Below are 21,310 nucleotides of genomic sequence, written 5' to 3'. Positions count from 1 at the left end.
ATATTGTTGCTAGAAATGTGTATTGCGGTGTATGCATATTGCATTGTATGGATCTCTATTAGTAAAGCCAAAAGTTCGTCTTTAATTATTTACCACTTGGATTTGAAACCGCTATTATTTTTAATTAATGTTAAAATTTAGGATTAGTGAAATTAAATACGAACCCGCGCAAAACTTTATGGTCACTGTTATAATGATAGTCTCGATGACTTCGAAGTCGTTACGCGATGAGACGTCTCCAGTACCGGTGATGGACAGCAAGTTGATGATGTACCAGAGCGAGGTGATGTAGATCGCGAAATATCTACCCTAAAATAGTTTTAATAAAACCTCTAATTCTTATTAAAGTTGCTATTTGACTCGGGGCAATTTGACAGCAGCAGCTTGTTACCAGGAGAGGAGGGATTTTAGTCCGTAGGTTACTGGGTAACACCACAGTAAAGTCGGACATAATTATTATTAATAATTATTATTACGGGCCGGCCCGTAAGCAATCCATTAGGATTCTCTCGCCCTCCACGTGGAAAAAAAGACTCGGGGCGGATTAATGACGAATCTATTGGCACCTCACTAAAATTGAATCGTAGTTTACTATAGGAGCCAAAGCAGCTTCCCAAAAAGGGCTTTCTTAATCAGGTAGAATTAAATAAAGGACGTGTTTCGACAATTTTATCGTAAGCATTTGTGCGAGTAAGCAATGCAATCCATAGCTACATCGCTAGTCCCTTTCACTTGCGCAGGATTAGCGAGTCACGCAATAGAAGCGCGATCATAAAGTTAATATACCTAGCGGAATAAAGCAACAATCTCGAGCTGTCAAACGAAACTAAAATTGGTTTTCATCTGTGTGAAAAATATGTGTACGTATACACTTACACAAGCATGATTGAACATGATTTCTATGAGATTAAATTGTCAACGTGCGGCACGTGCCGACTGGACGTCAAAACAAGAGTGCTGCTGTCATGTATCATACGTCTCTTTTTACCACGCAGTGTTACTGATAGTGACATATCTCTTGCTCAGGCCTCTGTTTTTCTATTCCGCTAGGTATATTAACAACAAGTAAGACAAGTAGCGTTACCTCAATGTAAGTGTTTCGTAAGTTAAGTTCAGGTTTGACCATCCAATTTTCAGAGACACATTGTACGGGGGTAAGACAGGAGAGTTTGAAGAACAGGCAGGCATTGACGTGCGTAAGTAGTGAGGTCCATGTGGCGATTGTGCTGCAAAATATGCGAATTTCGATATGATGTAATAATTATATAAAGTAAATACCACTACATTAATAAGAACAGTAATATACAATATAATTTCTTTATAAGTTGTAGAACGATCTAAAAAGTCAGATTAAATTATCAAGCCAATAATTCTTAGCAGTCGAGCTACCTGGCATTTGGCAAACTATTAGGTTGGGTTGCACCAACTAACTTTAACTATAACTGTAACTTTAACTACTATAAAAAATGGAAAATCTTTGGTTAAAGTTAAAAATGGACGCCATCAAGACGCCATATCCATAGAGCTCGACAAGGTTTTAAATGCACGTGGCGAAAAAAGGAACTAACGCTGTCATCATACAAAAACGCCGTTTTGACAGTTCTCCTTTACCAGCAGCGCCCCCGCCCACGTTCATTTATAACCTTATTGGACCAGCTGTCATCTGTCAATTTCTCCGGTCAAAGTTAAGGTTAAAGTTAAAGCTAGCCTTAACTATAACTTTAACCTTAACTTTAACCACGCCTCTGGTGCAACCCACCCTTAATATCTGAGATCGCTGTAATTTTGAGTGAAAAGTAAATAAGGAAGGTGAAATTTTTATTGAGCAGAGCTCTAAGTCATATAGATGAGGCTCACTTGGGATGTTGCGAAAAGATGCGTAATAATTACGTAGCAAATTCGCAATGCCAAAAACGCACATTTATTATTTTCGTAATGAATAACAGCTCCCAGCTCCCACACAAAACTGCGAATTCGCAATCGCATCGTAATGTAATTTTTTGTTATGTGGGAGGGAGCCCGAAAGCAACAAAAATTCTGTCATTTCTACGTTGCATTACTACTCATTTGTTGTTTGTCAACTTAAATGGTTCGCTCCGGTTATGGTTACCAAGTACTCACGCTAGCTTGAGAAATAAGTTTGCCGATCCAATATTTGTTTTTCTGTGTTGTCGATACGTAAACAAGTAGGACACTCGAAAAAGTTGCGGCGACCTCAAGTACACGAATAGCGTGTGTTGTGTGTTCGGGTGGAGGCTCGTCGCAAAGACAAAATAGCATAGCGGTAAGTTCGCTAGGAAGTCACGTCTTCGGAGGTAGGTTTTGGAGAAGTACCTAGAATGATTGTAGATTAGTAAAGTGCAATCGCAGATAACCTATTTCGTAATATTCGTAGGTAAGTATGTGAACGAGAAATAACGTAGTGTAGGTGTAGTAAACTGTACAATAAGTATATATTTTAGTTTTATAGGAGTTGCAAGCTCTAGCAAATCATACAGATTCAGGTTTTACCCAGCACGCCCTATTTACAAATTTACTTGTAACGGCCATAGATAAACGAAGATAAATACTAGACCGACTTTTATTGATGTCTTTGTCTTACTGACAGCGACGAAGAGTAGTAAGGGTGATCGTCACAGAAATGGATATTGATCGTACATTTATCAACATACACGCGCCGTACGCGCCGCATTTTAGAATTCGTTGTACCGAACGATGTGAAACCTCGCACATTCACCTGTACCGTACGCACCGCATTTCGTGTACTATGCGGTGCGTTCGACGCGTACGGTACGGTGCGTACGGTGCTGACAAATGTGCGATCAGCTTTAGTCCGGTCTTTATATTCGGTCATTAATAGGACCAATAGAGTAAAGTAGAGCATGGTATTAAATATTATATAAAGTATAAACATCATATTACCCGCCGCTTTTGTGTAAGTACCTACTATTTACAAAACATAATACTTATCATTAGCTCAGTCAACAAGTAGTATTGTAGGATGCGTGAGCGGGAACCTAAGCAATTTCTGCAGAAACTTATTCAGGGTTATTAAGGACAAAACATACTAAAAGTCCTGACGTCTAGGAGGTGAGGCGGAAGGAGAGGGCGGGGGTGACAAAGGTCTCAATTTTTGGTTTTTCGCCAATAACTAAAAAACGATGCGTTGTAGCAAAAAGTATTCTATGATAAAATTTAAGCTTATTAAATTCTCTATAAATTAGATCCTATACAGTTTTTCCAAATTCTCATCCGTTTTCGAACTACACGCTCAGGAAAAGTGCAAATTAAAAAAAGCTTTATTTTAAATATGTATGTATTACTTTCTAATTCTGTTTGCAGCGACAAAATATTGTTCTTCGTAAAGCCTCAGATGCTGGTAAGTCGTCTATTGTTCTTGGCGTCAAGATATTACCTTCATTTTTCCATCCTCACTCTTGTGGGGTCAGCTCATTCTCGATGATTTATGATGTTTTTTTATACATATAACTAAGCTGGCAAACAAGGCAAGTTACCACAATGCCTATGTGACGTCTGCAGCACCAGGGGTGCTACAGGTGCGTTACCGCTTTAAGGGGTGTGATGAGGGGATGGCCCTCTCACTCACTGAACGAAGCATAGAAGCGTTATCGCTTCTATGCTTCGTTCAGCTATTATTCCAACAGAAATAGAAAGTAATACATGTTTAAAAACAAAGCTTTTTTTTAATTTTCACTTTTCCTGAGCGTGTAGTTCGAAAACGGATGAGAATTTGGAAAAACTGTATAGAATTTAGTTTATAGAGAATTTAATAAGCTTTAATTTCATCATATAATATTTTTTGCTTCTAGACGTTAGGACTTTTAGTATGTTTTGTTCCTAATCACTTTGAATAAGTTCCAGCAGAAATCGCTTAGGTTCCCGCTCACGCACTCTATATCCTCGTTTGAGTCATTTGTTAACCGGACTACATGTAACTGGAAAAAAATGTAGTGTAGTAAGCCGCACAGGTAAATATAGTAACTTACATCTTCCTAACTTTTTTCGGGTTCAAAACATATTCGCCGTATCTATTAACGTAACCAGTGTGGATATCAAGGAACAGCTTGTATAGGAATATACTGTCGAACACAGCGCATATGTAGAAGAAGTACTCATTGGACTGAAACGCTATTTGGTACACTAGCATCATAAAGTCTGCGTAGGACATCACAATGATCAAGTAGTCTAAAAATGTAATCATATTTAGTTTTGGTCATTCGAAAAGTATTTGAAAGTTTGCAGTCGAAAATTTTATTTTCCACTGCAAAGGTTACGGATGAGATAAAACAATGTGCGTTATAAAAACAAGCTTCTAGGATCACTACGTAATAGAAGTGATAATATTAGATGGAGGAAATAATGAAAGAAGAGTTATATAGCTTTATCACCCATAAAAATTATCCACATAGAATCAGGTATTACACTCCTTCTGAACCATCTGCAAAAACAAAATATATGTAATGCTATGGACCTAAAACTTTACAAGAATTTTAAGTTCAGTAGGTAAGTAAAGTTTAATTTTAAACGCAAAATTATAATTGCTCATGGATTCCGAAGAGGGTATTAAAAATGGACAATGATAAGTGAGCAATACTTACCGATGAGGCAAGAATATTAGCCAGATGGATAGGGTGTAGTCTGCTCCTGATATAGAAGTAACAGATCGAGATCCGTGCGACTCTGCGATACTTCGATTAGGACTCTGTTCACAAATAAATTCAGAGGAAAACAAAATTAGAAAAATTGATTATTTTTTTTATGAGATAAGGGGGCAAACGAGCAAACGGGTCACCTGTTGGAAAGCAACTTCCTACGCCCATGGACACTCGCAGCATCAGAAGAGCTGCAGGTGCGTTGCCGGCCTTTTAAGAGGGAATAGGGTAATAGGGGAGGGTAGGGATAGGGAATAGGGTAGGGGATTGGGCCTCCGGCAAACACAGCGCAAGCGCTGTTTCACGCCGGTTTTCTGTGAGAACGTGGTATTTCTCCGGTCGAGCCGGCCCATTCGTGCCGAAGCATGTCTCTCCCACGTTTAATAGGCAGATGGCGATATGTGGTCGAGCTATGTCAAGTCAATTTTAGATATCACCTATTATCTGGGTTAACAAAATACGTCTTAATTACGTGCGCATGAATTGGGTTCTATGATAGTAGAAAAAACCTTACCGTACGAACATCTCTTTAAACTAATCGCGCTTCAACTTATAACGTAAATGTTTTTTGATAGGGTTATACATTTTAAATTATAAAATTTTGTGTTATTGAAATACGAGTAAAATTTATTCGTTTCAGTCACTTTATACAAAACTTGTGGTCCGCCCCGGCTCCGGCTGTGGTACATATATAGCTGTAGCTCTACCATGAGTTTAAAGCTTAAGTATTTATCGATACTCGATACCGACTACGTAAATATTTAGTATGGCGATTTTAGTTCCGCGAGTAACCGCTAGAGGCGGTGTAAAATTTGCCGTACTAAAAATTTACGGTAGTCGGTATCGAGTATCGAAAAATAATATAGCTTTAAACTCATGGTAGAGCTACTGATAGCATCCAGGGACATCTTAACTTATACATTGGAGATAATTTTTGAAATCGGTTCAGTGGTTCCTGAGATTATCGCGTTCAAACAAAAAAGCTTTATAAATTATAATATAATATATTAGTATAGATATACTCACGTCCATGTAGCCTTCATCTTCCTCGTCTTCCGAGTTCTTTTCTTCTTCGACTGCAGGAGAATAATGTTCGCCCTGAACCTTAAGTAAGATATTAATGTACCTAAATATGTGCTAGTAGTTTTGTAAACACGCTACTTTTAGGGTTCCGTACCCAAAGGGTAAAAAGTAAAAACGGGACCCTATTACTAAGACTTCGTTGTCTGTCTGTCTGTCTGTCTGTCTGTCTGTCTCCAGGCTGTAACTCAAGAACGGCTATAGCTAGACTTCTGAAAATTTTACAGATTATGTATATCTGTTGCCGCTATAACAACAAATACTAAAAACAAAATAATATTAGTATTTAAAGGTGGCTCCCATACAACAAACGTAATATTTTTGGCCTTTTTTGCTTAATATCAAGAATGGCAACATGTAGGCACCAAACATTTTCACAAAGACCTTAAATATAATTATGTGTACTTTAACAATTAATAATAATATTTAAATAAAATAAAAATTTAGGGGGGGGGCTCCTATACAAAATAATATTAAAAAGTACTTAAATAAAATAAAAATGTAGGAGGGCTCCCATACAAAAAACACAATTTTTGACTTATTTTTGCTCTATAACGGTACGGAACCACTGCACTTGGCCGATTATTCTAATCCTTACTTTCTTGTTTTTCTCATATAACGTTATATACCTACTATTTACCTCAGAAGTCGTTTCGGCTGACATCATAGTTGGCAATACATAGTCCTTTTGTGCCGAGTCCACTGAATATTTAACTTTTCTCAAAACGGACGGATAACTCTAAAAAGATAATTGCATTAGAAATCCTTTAAAGGAGCTGAAGCAATTTATTTTCAAATTGTGTAGGTACAGTTGGATACAAAAATATTTGATTGTTTCGTGAAATAAACAGAAAAGCTTTAATGCGTTTTATGAAAAATTTCTAGATATAAGCGGCTAGTTTATATTATTATAGTCATATACACCTACATATATAATTCTTATTTTTATCTACAGTGTGTAACAAAACTAAGTGATAATATTTTAGGGCATGTACGTATTCCTTGTAGAGAGTTCACTGTGAAAAAAGCAGCGCTGAAAGATTTTTTTTTTGCTTTTGTATGGGCAAAATACAAAAGTGAAAAAAAAAAATAGTCTTTCGGCGCTGCTACTTTCACAGTGAACTCTATACACTGTGCCTACTCATACACATTACACATCCTTATGTGTTTTACGGCATTACATCCTCTATTTCTGGTATACAAAATATGATATCAAATAAATCAGTTTAGACTTAGCTACCCTTAAAAGTAAGTAGAAATCTATTCCATCGATGTAAAGTAAATCTATATTCCTTGAAGCTACGACGTTTGATTTTGTTAGATACCTCGGCATGCCTTTTATATTACCGAATATACCTCCAGGACCCATGCACGCTTCTACTTCATTGCATTCGTTGATAATATCCACCTAAAAATTACCATTTTAACAATTTTTTTAAACACCTTCCAAAATAAAGACTGTAGAAAGTAGAAACGAATACCAAAGCAAGCAAGGGAATTCAGAGGTAAAACGTTAAACAGTAGAATTTAAAATGAAGTTTTAGACTCAGCTAATTAACTGCCTTAAGGTGGCCTGGCTTTTATTTTTGGAAATCGAAATAGTTCCCTACATTTCTATTTTCTTCGGTAGACAAGTGGCCAAGTGGTCAATCTAACAAAAGCGACTGTACTACTATTATATCCCTTCATGTCTATCTATTCTTCATGTCTACCAAATAACATAAAAATTGCTCAAGTAGTTCTTAAGATAATAAGCAATTTCATATAATTTTCCCCGTTTTTGCCACGTTTTCTTCTATTTCTTCGCCCCAATTGGTTTTAGAGTGATAATTTATAGCCTAGCCTTCCTCGATAAATGGGCTATCTAGCACTGAAAGAATTTTGTAAATCGGACCAGTAGTTCCTGAGATTAGCGCGTTCAAAGAAACAAACTCTTCAGCTTTATAATATTATAAATATAAAAATATATTAAGTATAAATAATAGATATTTTTGCTTCTACTAACATACCTTTCCTCGGTAAATTATATACATGTTGCTAATAACTTCGTTTGCTCTGAGAACCATGTAGCCCTTCTGCATATAACATTCCTTTAGCTGTTTCGCGAAGGCTCTGAAGAAAGAGTACTCGACACCCTCAAACAAGGGAATGTCTCGTAGAGTATGTTCATACATGTATAAAACTGCGTCTTCGTTTAAATTTGAATGTAGTTTTCCCAATATTTTTTGATGCTAAAAAGGTGCAAGAGAGCTTTAGTTATTACTAGAAGACGCCCGCAACTCCGTTGCGCCAATATTCGTTTATCGCGCGGGAACCGTAAATTTTTCCGGGATAAAAAGTATCCCATGTCTTTTCTAGGGACTGAAAGTATCGCCATACGAAATTTCAGCAAAATAGGTTCAGCGGTTTGGGCGTGAAGAGGTAACAGACAGACACACTTTCGCATTTATAATATTAGTATCCACATGGTTTTTTTTTCAACCTACACCTCGATCTTCTCAGTATTTACACCTTACGCAATGAGATTTTAATTTCTACTTTGGATCTTCTGTTGTAACGTTATTTAGCAAGTATTTTGTAGATTATGTCATTAGACCTATTCGATGAATTTCTTTACTCATACTAAGTATAATAATTCGTCTATGTTCATACAGATATATACCTCTCTGCCTATAGAAATTCTTGGTTTGAATACTCACCGACCAACCACCAGTGCGTTTCCATTGATATTTCCAAAAATCAATGATAATTCTCTTCAGATCGAACGGTACTTTTTCGTGATTCAAAAACAAAGTGAGATGTTTTAAATCTTCTTGAAACTTTGTCAGCACGGTATCCGCGACTGCTTTCAGCGACGCTATTCTAGCGTAGACGTATCTATAATATTTTTCTATTCTATCATTTCAATTTCTTAATCTTACGAAATACCTACGAAATACGTACTATACCTCTTTTATATTTATTTTATGTTGCATTATATTTGCCTTATCTATAACTTATAAGTTTGTACGATGTATTTTCTTAAGAATTAAAACAATCGCTATTCAGACATCAGTTGAAATAATATTATACAATTATACCTGGCTTTCCTCTTTGACTCACTACCTATGTAGTTAGCATTTTTTTGTTGGTGCAGCTACAACATAGCTAACAGGTTGACACCCGCAACGCTGTTGCGCCAAAATTCGTTTATCGCGCGGGAACCGTACATTTTTCCAGGATAAAAAGTATCCATCCTTAGTGTTCTTTGCCGGGATTCAAGTATCTTCTGAAGACTAAATTTTACCAAAATCGGTTCAGAGGTTTGGGCGTGAAGAGGTAACACACAGACGGACATACAGGCAGATTGACAGACAGACAGACACACTTTTCTATTTATAATATTAAGTAAATATGGATGTATGAAAGTATGGATACCCAGTAGGTATTAGAATTGTTTTTCTAATCAACTATACAGTATACGATCCGTATAAGGCGAGGCATAAACAACATCCCACCCGAAGTATAAAACGCCATGTACGATGATACATATGGACATGATCATGTGGGTGGTGTCTTGGGCGCTGATGTCACCGAATCCCGCACTGGTGAAACTCGCAGCCGTCCAATAGTAAGCCAATAGGTATACTTTGATCGGAGTCAAGTAGCTCGACTTGAATATGTTGGCGCTGTCGATCCAAGATCCTGTCGTCCAAATATATACTTTATCAGGTTTTGGAGATAGAAAGTTGAGTTTGAAGTTGGTATTTCGTTGACACGAGTAGGTGCAAGATAAGGCTGCGTTTCCACTGGGGCTGAGCTAAGCTGCGTTGCGAGGAATTATATGTTTTACAAGAACCAATAGAATAGTTGTGCTGAACGAGGCCTAGCAATTAGCTCAGCTCCGGTGGAAAGGCAGTTTTCTGAGCTATTTGGCCTGGCCTTTGCTTGTATAAAAGCAGGGCGCTTTGAGGTCGGGCCATAATGGATATCTAGACCAACACCATGATTGGACAGCTGTTTACAGAAAACACCATCGACGTCGACTATGTATTTGTCCATCAAGGGGAATCCTGGAGAGTGGAGATACCCATAAAACTTGAGTTAGTAAGTACTTATATATACATTTTAGCCATATATTATAAGTTTATGGTTTTTGCTGTATAGCTCACCTTTCAAACAAATCATGCTTTGTCCTTTGCGATATTCTGGTATCTTATAATTTCTGTTTTCCAGAAGAAATTTTGCAATCGTCTTAGTAAATTGATTTTTGTCAGTCCCCAACACGTATTTACATGTTAACATTATCAATGTGGATGCGTAGAGGTTCAAGAAGAATATAGTTAGAAGAAAAAATTGTACTACGCTCATGAGATACGCCTGCAAAAAAAATCCTTTACACATCGTAAAGCTGATTGCACATTTCTCCGCACCGTACGCGTTGAACGCACCGCATAATACACGAAACGCGATGTTGTGGACGAATTAAAGTCTTAAAAATCTTTGACTCTAGATTTCCCAATACGCTCAGTTTTGAAACCAATTTTCAGATTTTAAATAATTATGTCTTAGATTTTCGCGAATACTGTTCCTTATAATAATCGCGTATTACATTAGAAATCATTGAGAAGGATATTGTAATCAAAATTGATATCCAACTTAAAGTTTATGTCAAACCACAAAATTACAATACGTTACAGGTGTATCATGAATCTAATAATGAACTTCAGTGAAAGGGAAAACCTTGGAATACACCACACATGATCTATATACCTATTGTGGGTAGTACTCAAGGGTAACTAAATATTCACGATGCCTTCTAAATTAGTGCCTAATCGAATTGGTGATATTATATTTGGAATGTTAATTTATTAATATTTAGACTCCCACATGTTTATTTTGTGCAATCCATGGTCAAAAATGACACACGCTTCATTCTGATCACAGTAAGGGTTAGCCTAGCAGATTAGCAAGTTGAAAGAGAAGGGTAAGTTCATCGGATGACAAAACCATCTGAGGGGTAAGTATCTACCAAATAATTTACACAGCTTCGCTTCGTTTCATATTGTGTCTTACTACAGTTACATATTATGCAGCGGGTGGAAATTGTACAACATCTGCTGTCGATTGAAATTTTCGTATGCGGATTTTTAATGTTAGTCGAAAGCTCTGATTATGGTAGTATTAGTAGCTGTCTTAACTCTAAAGGATCTCATTCTCACCCCTCCGCTTGCTTGCCAAGCTGCTTACTCAGACTGTAACTGCCACGCATTTCGCACAACACACGGGACATTTAGTGACTACTAAACATTAATTTAATGAAGAGTTTTACAGAAAACGCATTGAATTCATATCAAAGTCTTCAGGAATTTAAAGTTCACTTCAAATCACTTAATGTTTCTATGTACGGCAGTAAGTCCACAAAATACTACACATAAGTAATTGTACTATTATCTATTCTGTGACATAAGTTATATACCCGTTTCAGAGCTGCAATTGACTCCGCCCAAAACGCCGCATAGAGCTTGTAAACTTGCAATACGTTTATCATCCTAACCGCACAAAAGTAGATGTGGCTCTTCATGCGATAGTCAGAGCTCACTTCACCATCTATGTTTTTACTGACAGTGGCTTGCCATATGACGTACCACGGAAAGGATGTAAGGAAGTCTATGATGAACGTAGCCTGAAAAACAATAAAGTCATTCTAAAAAGTCGCAAGAGAAGGAACGTTATTAGATTGAAATACTATTAACATAATACTTAGTATTATAGTATCTTGCTAAACTAAATAAACTTAATAAAGTATTTTAGGATGTTCCTATTGAGTACCGACTGACAGTAATTTAAGCTAAAGATTAGGCTGCGTTTCCACTGAAGCGGAGCGGAGCTTTGCGGTGCCCGAACTGACCAATCGTGCTACTCCAGCGGAATGACAGCGAAATTTCGAGCACGGGTCAATTCGGCACAGCTAATCTCCGCTCCGCTTCAATGGAAACGCAGCCTTAGTGTCCTGAACAAAGGGGCCAAAGATGACAAATTGGTAAAATACTATGATGCAGCATAAACTTGAAAGATTGGGGATTTTTTATCTGAATATTATACCTTCAAATAGTGTTTCGCTGTCAAATATGGATGAAAAATAAGTTGGTTTTCAGGTCCATAATAAGCGACATGAAGCATTAGATACATATCGATGTAACATAAAATTTCAAGAGCTAAAATGGTGTTGTCGAAGTAACAGAAAGATGGTGCCATCGAAACAATTATCTGTAAAGATAAAGTATTGGAATGATAAATAATGGAAGAATGATGAATGGATAAAGCATGGGAATACGTATGGAAAACCTGCATGGATGTTATTGAAACCACTGACTAATTTTATGAAAAAAGGTAATAAGAAAAAGTATATTTTTTCATTTTACAAAGTACTTATTAACATATTTTGTTTTCATTAAAGTATACACGTTTATCCAGAAATACGAAGAACCGACAAGATATGACTATTAAAATGGCAATAGAAGAAGGTATGGCCTCATAGAAGAGGCAAGATAAAAAGCGTTTGATTGCAAGGTTCTAAAGGACTGGTGTCTCTGCTGCTGTTGCGGACATATAAAGAGGTAATAGTCCTTTAAAGTTTACACTTTACAGTCAGGTTATCTTGATTATTATAAGTACATATCTTAAAATTGCGTGTCCACTGCTTTGTAGGGACCATAGATATCAGAAAGAAACGGGTAGGGACCAATTCCGCAACGCACAGATTTAGACCCAATTAAAAAAATAAAGTCCGACGAAACGATCTTAAATATTTCGATAAAATTAACATTTTCTAATTTGGCAATAACAAAAAATAATGAACTATTTAAAATACCATACCTACTACGTTAGAAGATAACGATAAAGAGTGAAGTATATTACCGGAATCAACAGGCTTAGCACATAAGCCGTTATTACTCGAACGTTAGCCCAAACTTTTATAAATATTCCATCAGGTCGAATCGCAATAGGCATTAAGAGGTAAAAAGCTATAATTTTAAAGTATTTAAATTTGTCATATGATCTTCTATAGCTTTCTCCCCTCTGTCTATAATATTTTACTAAGTAGATGAATGAACCTGTAAAAACAACGGGTTGCGTTGTAAACTCTAAAGCTGGGATACTCTTTCTACTATCCTACCGTCATAAGTATTTTCGATCACGTGTCCACAAAAAGCGGACAACGTCGCTATGGAAGTTTCCAAGTTACCACTTCAAAATTATGAACTATTGTGTCCATTGCCTTATATAATAAAGCCGATCGGTAGTAGGTATTGGTTTATAGAAATAACTTACTATCGAAAAATTCTTGCAAAATATTAGTTATGCGTTTCATATCCAATTTTTGTATTAAAAAATTATGTTTCTTCCCATCACCGTCCGTATTTTCAGTTCTTGCTATTTCTTCTATAGTATTCAATTCCTCTGGTGTTAATAGGTTTTCATGTTCACGCATCTCAGGAAACATATTCAATGCGCTCGTGTATGCAAAATGGTTGATACTTATTAGCTGAAATAGTTAAATTATTATGGAAATGTCGATCATCAACAGCATGTAAGCGTTTATAAGTATCCCTCGGTCTCTTCCTGGCACTCAAAGTATCCTTATTCCAAATTTAATCAAAATTGGTTTAACACTTTTCTCTATGGTGAAGACTGAAGAGCTAATAGACATGCAAACTTTTGCATTTACAATAGGATCATAGAGAAAAATAAACATAATATAATAGGATCATCTAAGAATAATACTATAAGTATTTCAATGATTGGCATGGATTATCCAAATTAAATCTTTGTTCACCAAAGCCCTAAATCACGATTCTAAGAAATATCTTCCAAAAACAAAATTGACGGACATACTTTACAATGTGTCAGCGTAACGACCGTGTTGACGGCTGGCACGCCGTACAACAGCACTAGCAGGCCCAGATGGTTGCCGGGGCCAATGACACGGTTCGTCTCCCGCGACGTCATCACGCAGTACCCGCTCTCGATTATATACAGCTCCCTCGTGACCGTCCCGCCGTAGTAGACTATCTCCCCCGGCGGGAGGATTATGTCTCGGGCCGCTGAAAGTATTTGGTTTATAGCAGGGGTTCCCTAACTTATTTTGCCTACTGCCCACTTTGATAACAAATTATGTTGTAGCGCCCCCCATTGTTTCAATTTAAAATAGGTCCATGTGAAAAGTAAATTATAATTCACCCCATTTTTTCTGGGTCCCACACGCCCTTTAGACCTGCAGCGCCCAGCGCCCACAAGGGGGCGTTATCGCCCGCTTTGGGAAAGGCTGGTTTATAGGGAATCCACCGGGTGTTTGAAATTGTGTTAAAAATTCCGGCAAAAATTTACAGGATTTGACATAAGGTATCGCAAGCGCCAAGTCGTCTGTCAAATCGAATACGGTTTCTATGTTTCTTCAATATTAGACGTTCTGCGTGGCATCGCCCGCATAATTAAGGATTGACGCGGGAACCGTACAATTGCCTCTCGAAAAAAAATTCCCATGTTTTCTTCTTTCTTTAACCGACTTCCAAAAAGGAGAAGGTTACTCAATTCGACCGTATATATGTTCTTTTTTTTATGTTTGTTCGCAGATATCTCCGGAGTTTGTGGACCGATTTTCAAAATTCTTTTGTTGTTGTATAGGATACAGCCGTCATTTGGTACCACGGTCACCAAAATGGTGATCTGATGATGCAATCCATGAGGAATCGAGGGGACTCCTTGAAATTTATATGTACCGACTTCAAAATTATAAAGATTGAGTAAAGATATAGTTAAGGCTTAGGCCAATCCTATAAAGGGCACTTAAATAGTGTAAGAATTATTATTTCATACTTTTTAGAGGCAGTTTACTGTGGAAGTCGGTTTAAATTTTTTGTTTAAAAATAATTATATGCCAAATTACATAATAATCAGTCAGTCAATCTCTACAACTTTATAATATTAGAAAGTAATTATAGATATTGTCCCAAGTCTTAACTACTGTGTTCACCGGTGTCTATAGATAGTTAATCATTTTTCTCCATATAGCTTTGAAGTTTGGATACGACTCGATGGCTTCGATAATAATGTACGTAAGTCGAACGCGTTGACACAAGTAGGTCGAGCGTGTAAATGTGTTACACCCATGTTACACCCCAGTAATAACCAACTGAGAATCAATAGCTTAAAATCTTGGAAGAATTTAAAAGAAACCATTTAAAAATTGTAAAAAATCAGCTCCTACTGACGGACCTCCTGGCCCACTAGAGAGAGGATCAACTCAAATTCTTAAGAAACAACTCCATTTTCGTGAAATAACAACGTATTAATTTCTTTAAAACATCTGACTATCCTTTGACGACTAATATGAATATGAATGATACCTCTCAAGTTTTAATTTGAACAGCCGCTAAGACTAAGGTTTGCAAATGAAACATAGGTATATGCACTTGTAAAACATAACTCCTTCAGCAGTCGGGTAAAATAAAATATCCGATAGCTCTATAATTACGGAATTATGTAATTTCATATTGCAATGAAAGAACTATCAGAAAGGTCGGAGCATCTCGTGAATACTTACATTCTGTGAGGGTATGAATGTACGCTTTGTTTTTGACCTGAAAGAACTTTATTGATGTGAGCGTTTTGAACCTCGCTTGATGTAGGACCTTTTTTCGCAATTCGGACGGTACTATGGTTTTTTCCAACCAATTTTCTCCCGTCAATTCAACTCCCTGTAACATTAACCATAAACTTCGGAAACTCTTTTTTCAGCAGTCAGTACTTTTCATACTTTATTTACTTTATTTTCTCTAATTTATTGACCTTGTCTGTCAAGCTACTTTTTCAATATATCAAACAAGGCAAATTTATATATATGCTTAAGGGGGTCAATGTTTATTAAAGCGTATATCAATAACTTAGTATTTACCGAATTGTACTGCCACTGTAATTCATAAAATGACATAATCCTTGATTTTATCGCCGGATGCATGTGATTTTCTCTCATGAATTTATCCATAGTTATGATCACTTCCAGAAAAGCGGTTTTGGTGCTAAAATTGCGCACAATAAATTATGATTAATATTGACTTTTACAATAACAAGAACTTGTATTATACCATTTTTGAGCCCAAATATACGCCATTGGGTTTAACATTTTTCATAAGCTTGATGATACCAGTTTTTAAATTTGCAAATTGATAGACTAATAAAGACTAGAGAATGCATTTAATGAACGATTATCTAAATTGACACTCGCTATACAACTCGATCGTTCTAAGTTGAAACAATCTAAGCAGCAAAATGCATGTGCTTTACCAACCGTGAATAATGCGTAATTATGGCTGAGAATTCCGATACGCAATAGCCAATAAATAAAACTCCATACAGGCTCATGAACGCTATGAGAGCCATGTCGTAATGGTCAGTGGGGATAAAGTCACCGAAACCCACAGACAAGATGGTCGTAGTCGCAAAGTATATGGACGTCAGCAAAGGATACTGGATCCTGGAAATGAAAATTGAGGAAATAAGAAAGTGAAATTGTTTAAGTTACAATTGAGATTATGCAGGATTTGTATTTGTACCAGATAAATACCTTTCTTAAGTACAGAATATACAAATGGAGTAAATCTAGTAACTCTCAGCTCAACGCCAACTCTATGTTTTTTTTCTGTCCGTCTATACTTAAGCAGTGGATTATGTACTCAATATTTTGAGTACATAATCCACTGCTTAAGTACTCATTATATATGTACTAGATTTTACGACATGTTATAATATTATGGATGCTCAATAATTAGCAGTAATGTAAAACGTCAACAGGCAGCGGCACCGCCCGCGCCACCGTTTAATGCTAAGGTGCTATTCGAATTTAAAGTACAAAACATTATTCTGATCTTATACATACTTCCTCTGCATTTTCTCCTTACTTAGCGTCATCAGAGCTCTATCAAACCACGAACCATCCGAGCATCTACCCACGAAACATGATTCCATATATAACAAAATTCCAGACCAGTAGCATATCAATATTATGTAAACACAATATTTGATAATCTGTAAAATCATTATATATTTTGTTAGTTATTTAACCTCGAAGCTTTTTTTACCCTCGTTGAGTAAAAATCGTAAATTCTTGTGAAAACATCACTTTGGGTAAAATGTTATGGCTCTCGAAATAAAAGGTGCTTTGATATTTCACAATCCCCATAATTACTTTATAAACCACATCTCTAAATCCGCAAGCGCCCACGCAACGAAAGGACATAAAAGTTTGTGATTCTGTAAGCCCTTTGATAGCATCCGCGTTTTAGTGGTTAAGTTCCTTGCTATTTATATAATCTGTATTTTTCTACTTAAGACGAGTATTCATTAAACTTACCTTTGTCGAAATTGAATAAGACAGTAATCTTTTTTCATATTTTTCGAAAAAACTAGTCAACCTCCAAATAAGAACCATCTTGGTGCCTTTGCTTGCATAGAAGAAGTGTTCCTTGTAGGGATTATAGTATGGCGTATTGGTATGTATTGTGACTATATACTCAGTTGGAATAATAGCAAACAAATCCAAATAAAATCCTACTGTTCCCATTCGGTAATTTAATATTTCTCTAAAATTTGTGATGTACTTCTTTTTAGTTTTAACAGCAGTTGACGTCGTTAATATTACATTGATAAATAATGACAATGATATAACGACTTCTATATACAGCGATAGACCACCAGGAAAAGATCTTTCGATACCAATGCAATATGGATAAAATAATGATATGTAGAGAACAATGACAAGCATGTAGATTTGCCAGAATAAGACAAGAGGACAATCGGCTTCTAGAATGAAAGGGAACTTTGAATTTACAAACGTAAATATATCTTTTCTTTTTTTGACGTGTTCAGATATCATGTAGAGATTTAAACAACTCTCGTCTAGCCTATCCTCATCGGTAAGGTTATCTGTATCAGTGAAACCTGAAAATATAAAACTATTTAGTACCAAAGACTATTATGATGAATCTTCTGTTCATCCCACAACCTGTACATTTTGTGGTACACTTTACGGAAAAACTATCAGGCCTATTGATTTGTGCTTTGATATAGTAATTTTTATTTATATGTAGATGTGTTATCATCAGTCAGTTAAGGTTTTTTATATGTTGATGTGTCATCATCAGTCAGCCAAGCTGTGATGACGCGAGCCCTCACAAAGCTCGGCTTTTAGCTCATTACTAATATTGTCTTATTATTACTTACCTTGCAAATATCTTAATTTATCCTTAAGACATTTAATGCTGCTCTTCTTATGGCCTTTTGATGCGTATATATTAAGTGACAAACTTTCTTCGTTATCCTTCCTTTGTTTTCTTACTTGACACTTTCGTATGCGCTCCTGTATTTCATTGCGAACTTCTTCGAAGATGTCAGGATACGTTATCATTAACTTGGTAAAGTCTGTCTTATCGAGAACTTGACATTCAAGATACGTTGCGGCTTTAACTGTGCATCGTGCTGTAAAATAGAAACAATAGTTTTAGGTTTGTTTAGTTAAAGTAAAATAAAATATATGTCGGGATTCAGATGCTGATACTATATTTTCGTTTCTAATATAGCTAATTTTGCGCTTTAGTTCTCAATTTAGAACAACGCCTGAGCAAAGAGACCGTTAAAAGCAAGTCTTCAAAAAAATAAACAAACTAGAATAACTGCATAAATCATAACACACTTACATGGTATATTGTAGATGAGGGTTATTTCACCAAAACATGTCCCTTTTGTAAACGATATCATAGGGCTTTCATCGTCCTCGTCCGACATTAACTCAAGAACGCCATTTGTGACACACACCTGAAATTAAAACCAATCTTTTTTTTATTTCTGCCAAAAATCTCTGTTGCATCTGCGCGTTTTTACTTTTCAGTTTGACCGGGACCTGTCTGGAGATTTATTAAGGTTGTCAAGAAGTATAAAAAATTACAATGAGAATTGAGAATATCAACTATGTATTTATGCATAAAACTGCTAACTATTGCACTAAGTCAATCTATCATACGAAAATGAAGCAGTGGCATAATTTTATACTCTCAAGTAATAACTGGCATTAGAGAAGACTAATGAAGATAATTCTAGTATAACTGTAACTTGCATTAATATAGACTATCATTTTCAAAGGAATCATAAAAAGCTTGTCATACTTCCTGTTACTTATGGTGTTGCAATCTTTACGATAATATATTTCAATTTAGATCTAATGATGGACAATTTTATAGCAAGTGTAGGCAAAGAGAATAAATTATGGACGTTATTGAATATTTTAGCTGTTTATGATTAACTCTTACTAATATTAAACAGATATATTGGAAATCAGTGTACGAAAATTTTAAAATTCTCTACTTTATTAAAGAGGATTTGGGACTTTAGTATCTGGGGGTACGGGAGTGCCCCCGCCAAGATGATAATACTTATTGGAATTGCAATCTTCTTTTAAGTATATAATTTCAAATACAAGTTGTGGAAGACTTACCTATTAATTATTATAATATTAAATATTTGTGATCATGAATTGCTATATTATTATATATAAAATATTATATGACTCACAATGTGCAAATTGCAAGAGGACAATATTACGCAGAAATAAACTGTATGAGTAATACAATAAATATCGAATAATGTAAATTTACCATACTGTTCTTGTTTTGATTATAGTTATAGACGATGTCCCCAGGTAAATAAAACTGGTGATTCATTATTACTGACAGCCTTCTCAGAAATGCTTCGGGAAGCTTCCTGAATATTAGAGAACTGAACAGAGGCACAGCGTTTAGATCGTAGAATATTTCCATCTTCAAAGGCGCAGGCAACAATTTTATGAGTTTCGGTTTGAAGACTCCAGACTTCTGATACCATAAATCATTGTAGTATCTAAAACATAGGACTCAGAAGTAATAAATGAATGCTGAATGCTGATTGAGTTAAAATTTTTCCCATTAATAATTGAAATATCTTTTGAAGTTATGTTCTATTCTTTTAAAATTTTATCCTAACCTGAGTATTCGTTTGCTAGTATCATCATCCATTTTGATTAATTCCAGATGATTTTTTATTTTTCTCATTTGACGAACGTATCTTGAACGTCGCGTTGTGATGGTAATAAAAAGGGACGTTAACGATCCGACGAAAACAACTGTAGTTAGTAAAAATCCTATCAGTATAGCCATGGTTGCTGTAACTCTTTTTTTTGATGTAACTGGATATATATCACCCAGAGCATTTGTAGTAAAGAACATGACGGACCAGTAGGCGCAAACAAAATACCAGTCGAAGACTGTCTGAACTGGCATATACATCGCTTTGAAAGCCCAAGACGATCGAATACGATGTATGTGAAAATTCTTGTAGGAATACATGTACCAAATACACGACCAAGTGTGCACAGATATAATGAATAGTGTCAGGTACTGAGCAAGAAAGGTCGTCCATTGATTAGTTCCAGCTTCCGATGACTTTTTGCAGCAGTACTCAATAATTCGGTACACTCTTGCGGTAGCCATTATAGGAGCGACAGCGTAGAAATCGTTGTAACAGTGATTTGTCGATCTTATGAAGTAAAGAAAGGTGTACGGTAACGCCAAAACTATATCGAAAATTACTCGTTTTGTGCTCGGCTCCACCAAGTTCAGGGTTTTTCGCCACTTCTCAAAAAATTTTAATCCAACGACAAAAACGACGTCAAAAATGTAAACGAAGTTGAGAAAAACTCCTAACATCAAAAGCCACAGGTTCTTGTCCAGTTCTTCGATAAAAGTGTACAGACATGTCTCCGCTATGTAATTCAATATTATCGTCGAGAGAACCAAAAGGTTCCATATTGGGTTGCAGTATATAATCAGGGCATATCGTAGCTTGTTGTGTGCAAAATCTAGTCTCCTTTCTTGCAACACCGCGTAAGTTTTCTGTCGATTTTCCTCGTCTACTTCGATGACTATGTTTGGAGCGGTCTCGTCGGATTCTCGTCGGAAAGATGGTAGAAAGAATAACGGATCACGTTTACCTTTCTTAGATCTATACTTATAGATACTCAAACTTAAATCCTCACTGGTCGTACCTTAAAAACAATAACTCGTAACTTAATATAATTTCTAGGGGTCTTAATAAGATTTCTCGCTGACTATGACGCCATAGAGTCCAAAAGTAGCTCTACCAGTATAAAATGCTTAAAAAACTATTGAGGATAGTTTTTTGGAGTATCCACAAAAATATTTCCACTTTTAATGTTGGCACAGCAGCATCCTGTCATAATTTCGTAAACAAGACCCCATAAAAATATAAAGTAAAATAAAAGGTAATAGCTTTTTAGTAGTCTACAGTGTAGTATGTATACTCCACAATATACTAGTTGCGATATTATTACTTAAACCTAAGTATAAGAACATGAAATATTAATAAATTATCAACTTACTCATGTCGATTTCTCTTACACATAAAGCATATCAGATGAAAACGATAGCTTAGAATAAACGTAGACGCCATATTAAGAAAAATAACAAAAA

The 21,310-nt window shown here is 35.9% G+C and overlaps 1 protein-coding gene and 1 long non-coding RNA gene across 2 annotated transcripts in view; both read right to left on the bottom strand.

Annotated features, from left to right (window-relative positions):
* LOC121725268 overlaps nucleotides 1-21,310 on the bottom strand; it is a 25,648-nt gene extending 4,338 nt beyond the window's left edge. Inside the window, exons 1-28 of the mRNA XM_042112133.1 lie at nucleotides 21,220-21,310; nucleotides 19,806-20,865; nucleotides 19,442-19,682; nucleotides 18,488-18,605; nucleotides 18,015-18,269; nucleotides 17,146-17,732; nucleotides 16,672-16,820; nucleotides 16,084-16,269; nucleotides 15,691-15,814; nucleotides 15,340-15,493; nucleotides 13,632-13,840; nucleotides 13,068-13,281; nucleotides 12,654-12,850; nucleotides 11,838-12,002; nucleotides 11,212-11,418; nucleotides 9,905-10,112; nucleotides 9,251-9,437; nucleotides 8,453-8,630; nucleotides 7,763-7,984; nucleotides 6,994-7,161; nucleotides 6,394-6,492; nucleotides 5,700-5,777; nucleotides 4,620-4,723; nucleotides 4,410-4,459; nucleotides 4,008-4,206; nucleotides 2,122-2,334; nucleotides 1,085-1,226; nucleotides 165-309 (exon numbers count right to left, since the gene is read on the bottom strand). Coding sequence (XP_041968067.1) covers nucleotides 165-309; nucleotides 1,085-1,226; nucleotides 2,122-2,334; nucleotides 4,008-4,206; nucleotides 4,410-4,459; nucleotides 4,620-4,723; nucleotides 5,700-5,777; nucleotides 6,394-6,492; nucleotides 6,994-7,161; nucleotides 7,763-7,984; nucleotides 8,453-8,630; nucleotides 9,251-9,437; nucleotides 9,905-10,112; nucleotides 11,212-11,418; nucleotides 11,838-12,002; nucleotides 12,654-12,850; nucleotides 13,068-13,281; nucleotides 13,632-13,840; nucleotides 15,340-15,493; nucleotides 15,691-15,814; nucleotides 16,084-16,269; nucleotides 16,672-16,820; nucleotides 17,146-17,732; nucleotides 18,015-18,269; nucleotides 18,488-18,605; nucleotides 19,442-19,682; nucleotides 19,806-20,865; nucleotides 21,220-21,223 — 5,863 coding nt within the window. The 5' untranslated portion in view covers nucleotides 21,224-21,310. The remainder of the gene's footprint in view (nucleotides 1-164; nucleotides 310-1,084; nucleotides 1,227-2,121; nucleotides 2,335-4,007; nucleotides 4,207-4,409; nucleotides 4,460-4,619; nucleotides 4,724-5,699; nucleotides 5,778-6,393; nucleotides 6,493-6,993; nucleotides 7,162-7,762; nucleotides 7,985-8,452; nucleotides 8,631-9,250; nucleotides 9,438-9,904; nucleotides 10,113-11,211; nucleotides 11,419-11,837; nucleotides 12,003-12,653; nucleotides 12,851-13,067; nucleotides 13,282-13,631; nucleotides 13,841-15,339; nucleotides 15,494-15,690; nucleotides 15,815-16,083; nucleotides 16,270-16,671; nucleotides 16,821-17,145; nucleotides 17,733-18,014; nucleotides 18,270-18,487; nucleotides 18,606-19,441; nucleotides 19,683-19,805; nucleotides 20,866-21,219) is intronic.
* Nucleotides 3,365-3,749, bottom strand: LOC121725271. The gene is made up of 2 exons (XR_006035354.1): nucleotides 3,694-3,749; nucleotides 3,365-3,430 (listed from the first exon to the last, which is right to left on the bottom strand). It is a non-coding gene; the product is annotated as an uncharacterized LOC121725271 (long non-coding RNA).

Source organism: Aricia agestis, chromosome 3 (genome assembly GCF_905147365.1).
Source record: "Aricia agestis chromosome 3, ilAriAges1.1, whole genome shotgun sequence".
NCBI classification, from domain to species: domain Eukaryota; kingdom Metazoa; phylum Arthropoda; class Insecta; order Lepidoptera; family Lycaenidae; genus Aricia; species Aricia agestis.
Note: the sequence above shows the minus strand (reverse complement) of the source record. Positions and strands in the feature narration are given on the sequence as shown.